This window comes from Montipora foliosa, chromosome 9 (genome assembly GCF_036669935.1).
Source record: "Montipora foliosa isolate CH-2021 chromosome 9, ASM3666993v2, whole genome shotgun sequence".
NCBI lineage: Eukaryota > Metazoa > Cnidaria > Anthozoa > Scleractinia > Acroporidae > Montipora > Montipora foliosa.
In genome coordinates, this window is record NC_090877.1 from 11,097,271 (window position 1) to 11,114,770 (window position 17,500).

The 17,500-nt window shown below is 42.3% G+C and overlaps 1 protein-coding gene across 1 annotated transcript in view; it reads right to left on the reverse strand.

The window, feature by feature from the left end:
• LOC137971437 (uncharacterized) overlaps nucleotides 1-17,500 on the reverse strand; it is a 178,359-nt gene that overhangs the window by 884 nt on the left and 159,975 nt on the right. Inside the window, 2 exon segments of the mRNA XM_068818265.1 lie at nucleotides 1-236; nucleotides 1,159-12,139. The exon segment at nucleotides 1-236 is cut by the window's left edge and continues 884 nt beyond it. Of these exon segments, the coding sequence (XP_068674366.1) occupies nucleotides 1-236; nucleotides 1,159-12,139 (11,217 nt within the window).

Below are 17,500 nucleotides of genomic sequence, written 5' to 3' on the forward strand. Positions count from 1 at the left end.
CATCCAGGGGACTCACCGGAATGGATTAAGAACTGTACAATGGTCGTATTAACAGCTGAGGTAGTCTGAGGGGCACTGGTGACGTCAACCGGAAACGGAGTATAAAAGATGCCCTCAGTGGTCAACCCCATTCCTTCGTCTAGAGGCAAGGAGAGCACTAATCCTTCACGGTAATTCTCGAACTTTAAATACATCGAAGAGTTAAGTTGTTCCACAGTCTTTGCATACTGCCACACCTGTTGAAGACAAAGGCAGTTATTTCATTGCTTTTTATCGAAGAAAATGTTTTAAGGACTATAGCTGTTTCATTGAGTGTTGCTTTGGCAAGTCAAACGAAACTCAGGAGACAACGTCAACGATATGAAATGACTCGATCTGCTTTCATTTCCGTGATTTGGTTTGATTTTTGACTCGTGTACAAGAGCACTTGCACACGAATAATATAAGATTGAGATTTTTTTCAAAAGTTATCATTATCATCATTATTATTGTTATTACTTGGGACCTTGTAAAATCTGTCCTCTCAGAGGGCGCAGTGTGCAACGACGAAACATGAATTCCCCACCGGTTCAAGCGTTGCATAATATTTTCACATTGGTCGAGAGAGCAGAAGGTAAATTGTACTTTTTGAACAGATTACGAAATTCTTTAATTTAAAAGACATGTTTCGACGTTACGAATGTCATCGCCAGTTACAAAGTGTTTGAAAAATCGTTAGGGCTATATAAAATCTAAGTGAAACGTTCATAATTAACTGTAAACCAAATAATAATGCAAGGCTGGTTGTACGGCTGTGAGGTTATATATTTTTTGTTTAAACCAATGTTTTGTCAGGCACGGCATGACTTCTTCAGGGAGTTAAATGATTTGCCGGTACAGTTTTTTGAAATTCAAATATAAGCCATAAGAAAAGTAGGCATAAGATTGGAGAAAAATGTATATGTAGATATATGTCTAGGGTTACAGATAAATATTATTTACAATTCTTCTCTTTTGTTTATACCTCGGGCTTTGCGTATGGAGTCACGAGATGTGACTGAAAATTACAATTTTTCACATTGTTTACAAAACGCTTTTCGTATTTTCAGAGTCAGATTCTTTCAGTCATTAGCTTCTGTAGTCCGATATTGGCTTTACAAAAAAACGTTTGCTCGTTACCTTAAATTCGTCCAAAGCTCCACGCATGTCATACTCGTTGTCCATCATATCCCGGATGTACCGTCCGAGAATCAGCAGCCCATCCAAAGAGAAGTGCTTTCCAATTTTAACCCCAAAAGTCGTCGCACTTTGTTGCCTGCCTTGCGCGTTCGTGAAAGCCTTCATTCGGCCATCAATATTCCTCCACGTCACCGCAAGGTGGGTCCACGTGCCTTCAGTGATGTTGATACCGCTTACAAATTTCTCTCCGTCCCAGTCGACACGTATTCCGTTTTTACAAAAGATGGCAAAGTTTCCACTACTTGTCGACGCAGAGAAGATTGCTTGGGTACCAACGATTTTATCACTAGAGTGTCTCTGGCTCGATGAGCAAAGCTCAGAAACACTTGATCCTTTATTGACTAGACAGATCCAGATTTCAATGGTAAACTCGTCAAGAACTGGGATGCTTGAGTTTCCACCGTACATGACAGCTGTGTTACTGGAAGAAAACTCCAGCATGTAACCTGCACCGGAAAAACTACGCCAGGAGTTTTTCGTAGTCAAGAAGTTATCCTCTCGTTTCATTTTGAATTGGCTGCTGAGCCTAAGATCAAGTGTTTTTTGATTCATTAAAATCTGGTTCGTGGTTTCCCTGGACGCGTTAACAGCTAATTCTTGAGAAAGGCCAATTACACGGAACGTACGGCTTCTGTTATTGTGTTCTTGCATCCACTTTCCCTCTTTCGCTCCACAAATGCCATCCGTGTTTTCTCTCATTGATTTTGGCATTTGAATTGCAGTTCCCAATGTGCCATTGTATGCGAGGATATTGATCTGAACTCCCTTGTACTCCAAGAATTCAACCTCCAAAATGGTATCTTTGAGCCAACGGTATCTGATGTCAGCAACCTCAACCCATTTATCGGTACCATCAAGTGCAGATGTTTCGTTTGTTACTAGGTTAACAGTTCCACTTTCCATGTTCTCGAGATCAGTGTAACGAACAAAAAGCTTTGCTTGCGAGGAACGTAAAGAGACTTCGCTGATTCGTCGGCAGTTCATTATGTTATTGCACGGAACTATCAATGCTTGTGCCACAACAGCAGACAAGTTAATGAGCTGGTATGCACCGGGGACTTCGAAGTGAAAGTTCATGCCCATCACACTGGTGAAATGGGGATCGCCAAAGTTTAGAGCCATTTGCGTCTCAGACGAGTTGGCAAGAGAAGATTCGTCGGCGACTGCACAGTCTGTGCCCATCCAGCCGTCCGTACACACACTGCAATTTAATACTGCATTGTCTCCTGACCGGTTGGTAACATCGCCTCTCCAGTGAGCATCGCAGTCACATGTACCATTTACTTCACTGCAAACACCATGACCGTTACAGATTTTCCTCAATCCTCCTAGACAAAGGTTGGAGCAATCCTCGCCCCAATAGCCAGGCAGGCATTTACAGGAGACAAGGTCTGTTGCATTCACATCCGGAACAGCGTATCCAAAGACACAAGGCGTCGTGCAATGCGCTCCAATCCAGTACGGAAATCGTTGGAGCTCAAAGTGACGACAGAGTTCCTTTGCAGGCCATGCAGTTAGTTCAAGAGCGCTTTGGCAGTAGTCTGCGAAGGAGACGACCGCGTAAACGGCAGAGTGTAGACTCAGTGATACCGAAATGTCGTATAGGCAAGCTTTGTAATAAAACTGGGCCACTTGTATTGTTAGTGCCTCGCATCTGGCGTACAATGTCCCACTAAGGACAAGGCTGAAGCAGAATGATTCGGCCTGTAGTCGTAGCCTTACGTTAGAAAATTTAATGTCTTTCACTTTAGTTTGAGGGATGTAAGCATCTGAGAACGACCAACGCGGTTCGTGGAACTTTGTTATATATAGGTGACTTGTCCCTTGCAAATCGCGAATAACATTTCCCTCAGCTTGATTGAATTTCCATAGGTGAAGTAAGTCTGGGAATGAACTAACTTGTACATTTATCTTCCAATTCAGTTTCACAAGGTCTGGGTTCGTTCGCCTTTTCCACATGCGCACTTCGTCAATCTCACCAACAAAGCTCGATTTTGGGATCAGCTTGTCTGACGAAGCTGACGGCTGCCATTGGCCAAGCGTTAGGACTCCTTCGGTGGCAAAAACGTGGCTGTCAAGCTTAAATACACGAACTTTTACCTCTCCAGAATAGCTGAAGAAATAAAAGTGAAGGATCCCAACCAGCTTTTTGTAGACAAGGGTAATTTGATTCCAACGGTGAATCTCAAGGCTGAAGCCAGTGTCATAGACTGATCCATTGTAGATTATGGTAAGGGTTACGTCGTCAACCAAGGCAAAAATACTGTGGCTTAAGTACGATAGAATGACCCCTCCTGGTTGGTGAGCCTTTACAAGAAGCTCAATCGTTACAACATCGACTATGGGAAAGAAGATAGGACCTGATCGAACTGAGCTATCGGCGAAAAACAAATTGAAACCGCCGCCAGTGGGAACGCGGTGCTCGAAGTAGTGCAAGACCTCGTAGATGAACAACGTCCGGGAAACATCGACTATTGATTGGATCTTCAGGTCTGTTATGTATGATTCAAGACTGTTAGAGTTGTTGAACAAATGATCTTTGCACGACCCTAGTAGACCAGTGGAGTTTTGACAATACAAAGCTGGTACGTTGACTGCCACGGAAAGACTGTTTCCAATAGTTAAAACAAATTTCATTCCATCTGGGCCGTATATGTGAAAAGTGATGGTGGAAATGCGAACAATGACGAAGTGCACTGATAGCTGGGTTGTGTGGTCAACTTGAAGTGCTTTCCCATCAAGCCAAACAAAAGGAAAGGAGGTTTCTGTCACTGCCAGCGTTTTGATTGGTGCCCGAATGACAACTTGGGTGTCAAGGAAACCAAAAGAAAAACCTGTTGTGCAAGGTGTGGTGTACGAGCCATCAGTCACGCAAGAAGCTTGTCGTAGCTGGATGAAGAAGTTGCGCTCAATGGACCGCAAAAGATAAAATTCTCCGATAACTCTGTGAGTAAAACTTACACCGAAGAACGTTGTAAAATAGCCATAACCACCAATCGATGCAAACACAACAGTGTTAGATGATATTCCCGTTACAAGCTTGACAGCAAATTGACAGTTCGTTCCATTCCATCCAGGACTACAGCTACTGCAGTTGCCATCGCCTGCCCAATTAACCTCACATTTGCATTGTCCTGTAACCCTGTCGCACAGCCCATGACCTCCGCATGTGGTTAAAAGACCACCTGGACATATATGGGAACAATCGCCTCCCCAATAACCCTTGGTACAGACACAAAGGTTCCGGTCAATGGCATCCGCGGTCCCAAAGACACATTTGACATCACAGTTGTCGCCGATCCAAATAGGAAACTGTCGACCTGGAAACTTGTTACAAAGCCGCTGAGCTGGCCAGATGGTGAGGTTTAGTGCCAATTGACAATGTTCTGAAAATGTTATAACAGCTGTCAGGGCTGCCCCAATATTAGCACTTGTTGCTACATCTTTTAGACAAACCAGGAAGTAAAATTCAAGTTCAGCTTTCAAGTCACCGTAACAGAGGTCGTACATTTGACTCTCGAAGAACAATTCGAGGCAGAAAGATTTAGCGCTCGTTTCCATTGTCTTATTGTGGAAATGAGTTTCAAACGGTCTTTCAGACGATGTAAAATTGGTTCTTATGTCTGCATCAGAAAATATCCACAATGGCCGTTGCCAAGGTGATTTCGGCAGATAAATGTGCTCGTCACTGACTTCATTTTTAATGACGTCACCCTCGCCTTCATTGATTTTCCAGAGTCCTGCGACGTCAGGGTGAGAGGGTAGAACATTCATGCGCCAATTCTGTTGAATGAGAGATGGATTAAAAGCTCGTTTCCACACGCGGAATTCATCAATGATGCCTACAAATGAATTGTCCGTAAACGTTTCGTTTTGTCCGGGTGAAAGTTCCCATTGTCCAACCGAAAGGATCCCTCCTGGTATGAAAGGATTGGACGACAGTACGTAAGACCTTCGCGTTACTTTACCGGAAGAGTCAAAGTGATAAAACTCCAAAGTTTGCGTCTTGTGATACCAGATAAGCGATATGTGACTCCACTGATTGATTGTCAAACTAACTCCAGTGATTATCATGGTATTTCCAAAGCGGATTGTAAGAGAGTTCTCACTCAAAACAGCAAATGTTTGTGAGACTGCGTAGGAGAATACTGTTCCACTCAACTTGTACGGCTTAAGGAGGATTTCAATGGTGATATCGACGTTCACAGTAAATGCCTGCGTAATTGGCCTGGACGAGGCTCCTGAGTGGTTAAAAACGAGGGCATAGACTCCTCCAGATGGAAGTCTAGTCTCTTGGAAGAAGTCATACTTCAAGACAATCAAGCTGTCATTCTTAAGAACAAGACCGTGGTTTGCAAGTTCTGAATTCAATGCCGACTGAGAGATGTTTGCAGGGAAGCCGGTCGTGTTGGAACTAGCTGTAAGATCATTGTCTGGATGGTTATCACACGAACCAAGCAGCCCAGTTGAGTTCGCGCAATAAGCCGGCTTTACATTCACTTTGAAACTCAAGTAGCGTCCATCAATGCGTATGTGAATGGCAAAATTGTCTCGCCAAGTGATAAGGTACTGGCCACTGCCTGTGTACTCCAGATGAACGCCAAGATGAGTGTCTCCTATTACAGTAACAAATCCGGATAGAGGTACAAGCTTTCCGTTGACCCAGATGACAGGACCTCCACCGGAGACGTAAGGAGCGTGGAATGATACCACGGTTGAGAAAATGCGTATTCCCAAGGCGTTGACACAAACGGATTGTAATCGGCAGGGAACGTGACGAACTTGAACTTGGAATGATAAACTGGGATCAAATAGGAGGTAGTATTCACCAACTGCCACAAGGGTGAAGCTGTATCCGTCAAAAGTAACGTAATGGCCTCCAGTGGACGATACCGCGATTGATACATGAAGCTTGCTGACCATTACCAAGGCAAGGGAACAGTCGGCCCCAGTCCATCCAGAGGAACAAGCGCTACAGTCTTCTGTTCCATTGTAGTTAGCGTGGCACTCACATTTGCCTGTTGCGCTGTCACACACTCCATTTTTGTTACACGGTGTTGCTGCTCCGCCAGGACAAGGGTTAGCGCACTCCGAGCCCCAGTAACCATGGTGACAAATGCATGTCGCAAAATCGATCTTCTTACCATAGATGCATTGTAGATCGCAATCCTTTCCGAACCATATGGGAAAGTCCCTGCCGGGGAATTCATTACAGAGAGGCTTAGCCGGCCAGAGTGTTAAGTTATTAACGGCCTGACAGTAATCAGCGTAAGCTATAATCACTTCCAGAGACATGTACAAGGAATTAAAGCTTGCAATTCTTTGGAGGCAAGATCTGAAATAAAAAATGGCCACACCCAGACCAAGACTGTCGCAGTTTGAATGTACAGGGCCGTTTAACAACGTTCTATTACAGAATAATTCAGCTTCGACTTGAAATGTTTTGTTCGCAAATGGAAAATCTTGTTGTTGCTCGTAAAATGGCATTTGTAAAACCATATCTGAATATTTCCATTCTGGTTCCTTCCATGGTTGGAAAGGAAGCTCAAGGCTCATTCCTGTCACTTTATCAACAGCGACGATTCCTTCACCTTCATTAAACTTCCAAGTGTGTGCAATGTCTTGACTCCCTACACTAACGGATCTGTTCCAGGTCTGAAGAATGAATGCTGGATGGAAATACCGCGTCCAGATGCGAACTTCATCTATGAAGCCAGCGAAGGCCTCGGTAGGCTGAATTCCAGAACCGTCCAAAGATGGCATCCAACCTGCAAAGGCAATTATTCCCCCGGGAACAAAAATATCTAAGCCGATGTTTATGTCTTGACGATGCAACTGACCGCCAGATGAGAAGTAATAAAATTGCAACACCCCAGAAGATTTTCTAAACACAAGACTGATCTGATTCCATTCGTTCAGCTCCGCAGCAATGTTCGTAGGATAAACGTTATCTCCAAAGTACACAACGAACGCACCTCCTGAGTTGGTAACAAATAACGTCTTTGTCCTGGTATAGGAAACGATAACGCCATAACGGACCGTTTTGAACATGATTTTAATGGTTATGTCCGTAGATACGAAAGCCTTGTAGATCACTCCAGAAGCAACTGTTGTATGGTCAAAGTAAAGTGCGTAGCCAGCATTAGCTTCTCGATATTCGATAATTCCCTTATAGACGTATTCGAATAAGCTGTGACAAGCCTTCACTCTTAGCTTCGAGACAATAAGTGATGTTAAGATATCTTGAGTTTTGTTCTCACTGCCTGGTGCATATATGCTGTTGGGATGATTATCGGATATGTTCAACGTGAAACTCTCGTCAGAACAGTTTGTGTTCGGGCTGTAAGACAACAATGATTCTAAGAGACCTTGGTTGCAGGAGCCAAGGAGGCCGATGGCCGACTTGCATACTAGTCCAGTTGCTTTTATGCTTAAGCTCAAGTAGCGTCCGGTGACTCTTATTTTCAGGTACAATCCTGTATATTTCACTTCCCACAAATGTGCTGTGATCTTTTTTACTTCGAACCCGTGAGATTGAGCAGTAGGTCCATGGACATCGATATCGATAACTTTTCCGTTCAACCAAACGACAACGCTTCCAGCCGATGTGTAAGGCGCATGCAAAACAATCTTGTGAGATACAAATTTCAACGCAATAGAATTAATGCATGTCAACTTTCGGTAACATGCCACCAAGCGAACCTGCATAACTACTGGCACATATACGGAGTATATGAGGTAATATTCACCGGTCACGTGCAAGCTATAGCTTATGCCACTTAGTGATGCAAAGTGTCCACCAATGGAAACTGCGCCTACTCCGAAGAAGGCACCGATTGACGACCGCCGAGTGAAGGCTGTCGAACAATCATTTCCCGTCCAACCGGTTGAGCAGGCTGTACAGTTTTCATTTCCTCGCCAGTTAAGTTCGCAAAAACATTTTCCAGTCACAACATCACAGATGCCATGGTTGTTGCAAGCACGTCCCTTTCCTCCAGGGCAAATACCCGAGCAATTTTCTCCATAAAAACCGGGATCACATTCACAAACTCCGCTGATATTTGAAGCTTTTCCAAAGACACACGGGGTTGTGCAGTTTGCTCCTATCCAGTTGGGAAAGCGTTTCCCAGGGAACTTGTTACATAGCGGCTGTGCTGGAAAATAGGTTAAGCCAAGATTTTTCTGACAGTAATCTGATAGTGTTATCACAGCATCGATGGATTGAACTGTTGATCCAGTGTCAACTACCACTTCCACGCAAGCACGGAAGTAAAATTCAATTGTCACGTTACCTAACAATTTGCAAGCTGAATAGATTGGTCCTTGGAAGATGAACTCAAAACACACCTGAGTTGCGATTCCTTGCAAAGTCACGTTGTTCTTGTTCGGATTCACTGTTACGACAGAGGCAATGGGTGCATCGGAAAACACCCAATCAGGCTTTCCAAGAGGATATCTAGGGAATGACAACTCAACACTGGACACAAGGTCTTTGACAACCGCATTCTCGCCCTCATTAAATTTCCACAAGTTCATTAGAGATGGGGCGTTAGGTTGGATATTTGCACGCCAACTCTGCTGAATCAAGGCATAGTCAAAAGGTATCTTCCATACGCATATTTCATCTATTTGTCCGATGAATACATTTGTTGGCTGCACACTGATGGTTCCTGAAGCGGGCTGCCACATCCCGATGGCAAATGTCCCTTCAGCAATGAAAGGATCTATCGTCACTTCGAATTTGCGGACCTGTACCAGTCCAGAGGAGAATGTGATAAAGACGAACAGTTCCAGCTTTTCACGAACGAACACAACGGAGATTTGATTCCATACGTCGGCTTCGGTAGCAATTCCGGTATCGTACACGTCGAGTCCAATGACAACTTTCACTGTGATGTGGTTACTGATGTAAATGGTTACATTTGATGTGTAAGAGACGAGGGTGCCTCCACAAAAACGAGGATCGCAGGATTTCACTAACAACTGCAAGGTTACTGTGTCACTCACAAAAAGACGAACTACCCCTCGCGTAACTACAGCTGTGAACCTGAAATAAAGACTGTATATGCTACCGTAAATTATCCGCGTCTCCTTGCGAACTTCATTATCAAGAACAATAGCTGACAGACTTCCTTGTCCAACAGACAGTTTTCCTGTGATAAACCCATCGACATCACCGTCAGAAGTACTTTTTCCTCCGATCTCGTCTAAAACTGTAGTCGGCCGCCCTTCAGGAAACGCGGAACTACCATTTCCTCGAGTGTCGTTTTGTCCCGGTTGCACCCTAAAGCAAGTGCCACAAAGGCCGTCTGCGATCTTGCAAAAGCTCTCAGTCGCGGTGGACTCCACAGTTAAGTAGCGATCTCTGAACACTGTTTGTATGGACACATGATGCGAGATGACTAGCCGGTAAGCATTGCTGGATGTTGGCAGAATGGTTACGTTGTTCGCCAGCATATCTTTTGTTGGCTCTTCTCCGGCAGCGATTTTTTTATTATTGGCATACACCAGTGGTGGTGATCCCTCGTCATATGGAGCATGAACACTGATGGAGAGTTCGTTAAACCTCACACCAATGGCATTAATACACACGGAGCTGGTCTCACATGGTACTTGTCGAACTTGTGCTTCAATGATGGACGAACGAATCATTACAAACTCTCCTAACGCCTTGAATGTGTAAAGTGAGCCATCAAAGCCAGTAACATAGCCACTCTCAGAAATTGTGCATAGTTTAAATGAATTGTTTGCTACAGATGGACCTGTTGATGAAACAGCCACGGAGCAGGATGGACCTTTCCATCCTGGAGTGCAAGTGGAGCAGTTTTGGTCTCCTTCCCAGTTGGGGTGACATTCACATTTACCGGTCTCGGTAATACACTGACCGTTGCCAAAACATGGGTTTCCTGCACCTCCAGGACACAAATTGGAACAGTTTACGCCCCAGTAGCCACTATCGCATCTGCAAGCTTCGTCTGAGTACCATCCCATTAGGCATCCCGGTGTGCATATTGGCCAACTCACATCATCAGAATTCTCTGGAGAAAGCACACTGCAAAGAACGTTACCTGGTAAATGTGACAGATTAAGTGCGGCTTGGCATTCCTCTCCAAAAGAAATAGCTGTCGTTATAGCTGAGTCCGGATTTCTCGAGGATGACACTTCCTCAACGCAAGCGTCAAAGTAAAACTCGGATCCTCCAGTCGCGTTGGAACATTCATTGTACAGCGAACCTTCCTGGAATATTTCGGAACATAACTCTTCAGTCGAGTTGTCGACTGTGTCCTCGAAAGGTTCTGCAATTTCGTAGGCAGTAGTTCCTGCAACTGCATCTGAAGGATACCATGCTGGACCTCTAAAGGGAGGAACTGCAAGATTGAAGTTAAATGATCCGACTGTTGCTCGGCAAAGGAAACCATTTCCTTCGTCAAACTTCCAAAGAAGAGCAATACCTGGCGTGTCCGCCTGCAAGTTTGTATTCCAGATTTCCTGAATCATAACAGAATCAAAGCGCTTGTTCCAGAAGCTTAGTTCGTCTACCCATCCTACGAAGCCAGAAACTGAGAAAGAAACGGATGTAATCTGCCACAGGGCGATGGATAATGTGCCACCTTCAGGAAAAATCCCGACACCAACGTAGAAGACTCGTGTTTGAATAACGCCAACAGCATTTACCAAGTACAATTGCACCAGTCCCGTACTGCGCTTGTACACGAATGAGATGTGATTCCAAAGTTCCGTTTCGAGCGTGAGTTTTGTGTCAACGACAATTGCACCAAAGTAAATCCTGATTGTTCTATTTACAGTTATTACAAAAGTTTCATTAAAAGCGTATGAGATTATCGTTCCTCCGTATAGTCTTGGATCCTTCGCCTTGACAAAGAATTGAACTGTGATATAGTTGCTGATGAACACGTTGGTGATTGGTGGAGTAACTATTGATGTGCCATTGAAAAATAGACAGCTTCCTCCGTTCACTGAAGGAGATTCACCCGATATATTTAAGACAGGACCAAAGGAACTTTCATTAAGCGGGATAGCCCATTTATTCACATAGGAGTCGAGCATATCTTGTGTTATCGTGGTTATGTCAGGGTAGGTGTCCAAAAGTCCTCCTCCTCTAGCACAATTCGAGGGCAGTGGATTTGATCCAGTTTCTCTGCATCTACCGAGTAGACCGCAAGCCTCTCGACATAGTGATCTGTCCATGGTGATAGAGACATCAAAGTGCATTGCGAGAGAATTGATAACAAAGTTTAAACCTTCTGGGCCTGTTAGGGTGAAAGAGTTGAGCGAGGATCGTTGAAATATAAATCCTGGCACTCCAAAAAAAACAGGAGACTTGTAATCGACTGGCAAACCGTTCCTTGTAATCAGTACTTGACTAGCACCTCCGATACTGCTGTGAATTGCTACCACAGTTTCTCTTACTCTCACGATCGCGCATCGTAGTCTCACAGAATTGCCAACTCTTACTTGTCGGAACTGTATGGTAAGGCCATACAGAGGTAAATCCAAGACGCGAAATTCACCTGCAACATTTACATTGATTTTCATACCATCCAAAGTAACATAATAACCAGTTCCAAAGACCGAAGTAATTGGGAGCTTTTCATTGGGTGCTGCTATGGTGACCGAACAGTCTTTGCTTACGTAGCCAGCGGTGCACCGACTGCAGTCAAGAGCTCCTCGCCACTTTCTTTTGCATCTGCAGATTCCACTGGGACTCAAGCAACGCCCGTGCCCACTACACACTTTGACAGGACCACCTGGGCAGAGTTCGTCACAATGCTGCCCCCAGAAACCACGGTCGCACTTGCATTTGCCGTAAAATCCCCGAATCTGGTATCCATACTTGCATAGAATGTTACAGCGCACACCAATCCAGTTGATGAATCGCGAACTTTGAAATTCTTTGAACCTATAAATAAAGGAATACAAAATCATTATCTGATATCCAAGATCCACACCTAACGAATCAAAACAGTAGCAAATGACTTGAAAGTTACAACACACCTCTCTCCTTTAAATTGTTAGACAATTTATATCCTAAAAAATTTCTCTCGCCTACGTATACCACCTACACTAGCAGCCCAATTTGCTTATGGTATGAAATGGAACCTACCATTAGCAAAATAGGGTATTGATGAATTCGTTCTTCGCATGTGCGTACATTAAATTTAAATATATGCAGCAATAATGATAAAAGAAATAAGGTATGAAAAAACAAACACTCAAACTGGGAATGATAGATAATAATAATAATAATAATAATAATAATAATAATAATAATAATTATTATTATTATTATGAACATCATTTAAGGGCTGGGGCGCTAATTGTGGACACTTTACGTAGAAATTAAGTCAAATCAAATGTTGGTTTTTTAGAAGACGGGAACACCGGAATACCCGCGAAAACACTCTCGGAGCACAGTAGAGAACCAACAAACTCAACCCACATATGACGCCAAGTCTGCCGTAGAAAACATTGGTGTGAGGTAAATGCTCTCAGCACTGCGCCAACACTGCACCCAACAGTTTCTTAGTCATGGGTTCCTGGCAAAAATTAATTTAAACTAAATTTATTCGGAAGTCCTTATACTGGAACGTACTTTCGAATAGGTATACATAGACTATCATTCGATAACATCCTCGTTTTATCAAAGAGCCGCTTTTAACACACACTCAAAAGGAATAGTCTTAATCTTACAAAGTTCTTGTTATTCTTGCACTGGATCAATAGGGACCTAAAGATTTTGCACGGCCACGAAAGTGTCGCTCTAAAATATGAATTTAGGATATCATGAGTGTCACACTAAATTTCCATCTCCTTCAGGTCGTATGGGCAAAGTAACCTCTGACCTGTTAAGATTGAATTACCCCATATTTGTTTAAAATTACTTCAACTGTTAAGTTTGAAGGCTTCGATTTATCGCCGCAGAGATAAAAATAAATGAAAAGTTTATTCAGGAAGGTGCTTCAGGTTACGGTAGACCTTCGCGGGTGTTCTTTGCAAAAATTCTTTTCGACGCGCTTTGTTAGGCGCAACAGCCATAAACTATACATTCCAGGAAATATATCTTCTTTTTCACTTTGCCTAATCGAAAGAAGAGCGGGGCCCAAGAACCTTGAGCGACTGGTGTTTCTCTAATCGAATTTATTGGGTAACAAATTATAATGCAAAAGGAAGCCTTCGGTATGATGTCATTCACAAGGCGTTTTCGTCAAAACCATGTGACGCTTTTTTGACATTCAAATATGCCTATCAAAAATTTACAGATAAAGGTAAAGTCGAAGGCCATTGCTGGAGTTTAATTCAAAAAAATAAGAAAAAAAAAAAAAAAAGGAAATCCCTCACATGGTGTTTTAGGTTCGTATCTTGGGAATTTGAAGACAATCAGTTGAACGTTCATACCCTATCAATTTGCTTAAGGATGATACACTTGCGTAAAAACGAACTAGGTTTTCTTCGCTTCCAAAGCTTTACAACCTTTTCACGCCTTTTGATCCACCACCTGTCAATAGGCCTTTCCACATTCTGTCACCAGAATTTCCAGCATAATACGGCCTCAGGCGCAGAAATATAATCAGGGCATAATCCGAGCAGAATAGGCAACAACCTTTGTAAATTACTGTGTTAAAGTATTTCTGGCTTCAATGAAAAATTACCCCGTCGAGAGATCAAAATGTGAAGAGTAGTTTGACAAGAATCTCCGACTGAATTTATGACACAAACCGCCGGCTGGCTACGCAAAGCAAATTGCAACCATTTTCATGGAGAGATATATTGGAGAGATTATTTATAGTAAACAGTTTGGTTTCCGCTCTAACTATTCAACTGAACATGCAGTCCTTAGTATAATTGACCAAGTGCAATTGGCAATCGAAGACCATGATCATTCATGTGGAATATTCCTAGATTTTAGCAAAGCTTTTGATACTGTTAATCACCAAATTTCACTCACAAAACTTGATTACTTTGGTATCAGAGGTGTTGTTAAGGACTGGTTTACTTCATATCTGAGAAACAAAACACAGTTTGTATCCCTGGGTGCTGTTACTTCAGACATTCAACCAGTGTGTTGTGGTGTGCCCCATGGGTCAGTGCTTGGGCCACTCTTATTTCTAGATCTCATCTAATTGTTCAAAGCTTTTGGATTTTCATCTTTTTGCAGATGATGCAAATTTATTCTTACTGCATAGGGATATAAATATACTTGAAAGTCTGATTAATTCTGAACTTGAGAAAGTTCATACTTGGCTTTGTGCAAATAGACTTTCATTGAATATTGATAAGTCAAATTTTGTCATTTTTCGTCCTATCCAAAGAAAACTGCCCAAACAGGTCATCTTATCTATAAACAATCAAATGTTAACACAAGAAACTTCTATTAGATAACTTGGAGTCTACATAGATTATAATGCTAATTGGAAGACTCATATTACTTATGTTTCTAAAAAAGTCAAGAGAAGCATAGGCATTCTTTCTAAGCTCCGTTATTTTATAAGTACCAAAATGCTACTTAGCCTATACTATGCTCTAGTTGAACCTTTCTTAAATTGCTGCATAATTGCTTGGGGCGGTACTTATCGGACAACTTTACAACCTTTATTTATATTACAGAAGAAAGCCCTAAGAATAATAACTTTTACTAGTTTTAATAAACATTCAAGTCCTTTAAAGATTTAAAAGTTGTTAAGCTGTTTGATATTATTGCCCTTCAACTGGCAGTATTTATGTATAAGTTTCATAATAAACTCCTACCTCCTGTATTTGACCATTAATTTAATCTTGTCAGGAATGTACATAGTTATAATACCAGATTATCTAGCAAAATGACTTGTGCAATTCCGAAAGCCAGATCCAATTATGGAATCTTTAATATACGTTTTCAGGGTGCTAAAGTCTGGAATGATATAAGTGATGACCTAAAGCTTCTTCCTCTCAAACATTTTAAGAAAAACCTAAAGCCAACTTTTTTTGAAAACTATTAAAAATTCTCATTATCTCAACATCATAATTCTTCTGGCTTTCCGTTGTTTTTGACATTTTGTTTTCCTCAGTCTTTTATGTGTTGTTTGCTTTGGCACGTGTGTGCGTATATGTGTGCATCTGACCTAATTTATATTAGCTTAATTACCAGAGTGTGGCTGTCCTATTTCATTAGCCCCTACGGTTATTTGGGGCAGCCTGTACTCCTTTCTATTTTTGTAACATCTTGTAGTTTATTGCTTTACTGTTGGTACAAATAAAGTTGTTGTTGTTGGAGAAAACCTTCGCAAAATTACTTAAGCGGCTTGCAGAATAATTTTATAGTGTTGATGCTTTTGAACTTCGATCAACACATACCGCCCTTGTTTCAGTCCGGACTCGATCGACGATGTTTCTAAAAATTATCCATTATCTGTCTGATCAAAATAATCTTCCACTAAATCGTTGTCTTTGGTACTGTAATATATGTAGCTTGCTGGACATGTGATTACCTGGCCGCAGACAAATTCACAGAAGTAACGTTCCGGCACAGAACCAAGATGAGATGTAAGAACAAGATTGCGTGACGCATGACCTGGCCAAAGATCAATAGCTATAATCCTTTTTTGGGTGTTAGCGTTTTGAGATGTAAGCCTAAAGTGCGTGCCAGAAATACTAATTCTCAACAATCTAACTTTTGAAGCGAAAAAACCTTGCATGCATTGATATCGAGTCGCTAGATGTTCACATTTCATTGCATGGCATCTTGTGGCTATTCACTCCTCGTTGGTGGACCCTGTGGCCCCAGTTCATTTAACCCCGCGAATGCGGAATGTGTTGCAATCGGCGAGTGTAGCAAAGATGTCTACAATCACCTCGTGTATTGCAAAATCAGCGACGACATTGCAGTGGACAGTGAATCAAAGATAAGGTAGGTGGTTTCCTTTTAGATATTACAAATCCTCCAAAACGATTTTTTCTTTAGGCACTTTTTAAAATTTAATCGGCATTTTTATTTCAGGCATTTTTGAGACAGAAAAGTCTCATTTAAAAATAACAGTGCACCCTCGACATCAAGATTTGGTTGGGACTAGGTGGAGGTGCAATAAGTGGCGGTGTTCGATCCCCACCTCTGCGGGGATCGATGCCCACAGGGAAAAATCCTCAGCCCCAAAGATTCAATATGGATTGAAAAAGGCACATTCAGCCCATGTTATGAGCGCCACGAATATGCTTTTATTACACATAACATGAGAATTTTATTCCATAAAGCTCATTTGTACAAATCTATACGCTTTATTTTCACATGTGAAAAAGACCTATACAGCCAATCAGAATGGCGTACAGCTATTTCACATGTGAAAGTATAACCAATCAGCGATAGCGTAAAGGCGTTTCCATGCCAATCACTCGTGCATCTCGTGCAAATCGTGCAAATCGTGCAAATCGTACTTTGTTATTGAATTAAATTAAATTTGCATTTGGTTCTATTGTTAGTGAGTTTTTGTTTCTAATTCGCGTTCAGAAAACTATTTTAATGAAAATTCTCATGTTATGTGTAATAAAGAGTTTACGACATAGAAAGTGCTTTGTACGGGGTTTTATTCACTCGTTGTTTGTGTCAAAAACCCTCACTCGCTCGTTCCTCGCTCGTTCGGGTTTTTGACACAAACAACTCGTGCATAAAACCCCGTACGCCGCACTTTCTATGAAGTAAACTATTTGTACCAGTAGGCTCGCGTAAGTATTTAACATTGTTGTTATATTCTGGGTAAATTTGTATAAATTATTTTCGTTCCTGATAAATTAACCGCAATTTGTTTACGTGGTTACTCTAGGGTGCGTAGTTTTACTAGCTCTCATGTGCATGCGGGAGAGGCTCGGGGGTGACGCATGGACGGAGAAGGTTGGCACAGAACACCGTTGCTCAAACGTACTTTCCTAACTGAAAACCGTTGGCGCCTTAAAACATGATTTTTGGAGTCAAATCGTTTATTCCATTAGTGCTGTAGACACGCGAGTGCACGAGCGCGAACCGCCAAGAAACATGTTCTCATTCCCCCGGCCAACCTGTCACCCTTAAACCCTTGTGCACGCTCGTAAAAACCCATCTTACGCGGGAAAAAACGTCGGTGAAAAGAATAAGTCTTGTTGAGAAAAAATGTTAATTATCCAGTATGCTCGCTGGGGCTTCGTTAAAATAGTTTTGGTGTTGTAAAACCTTCCCGACCACTTTTCCGTAGACATTGACAGGCTGCGAATACGTAAGAGATGATTGGTCATTATTATGTTCTTCCGTTTTCCTAAT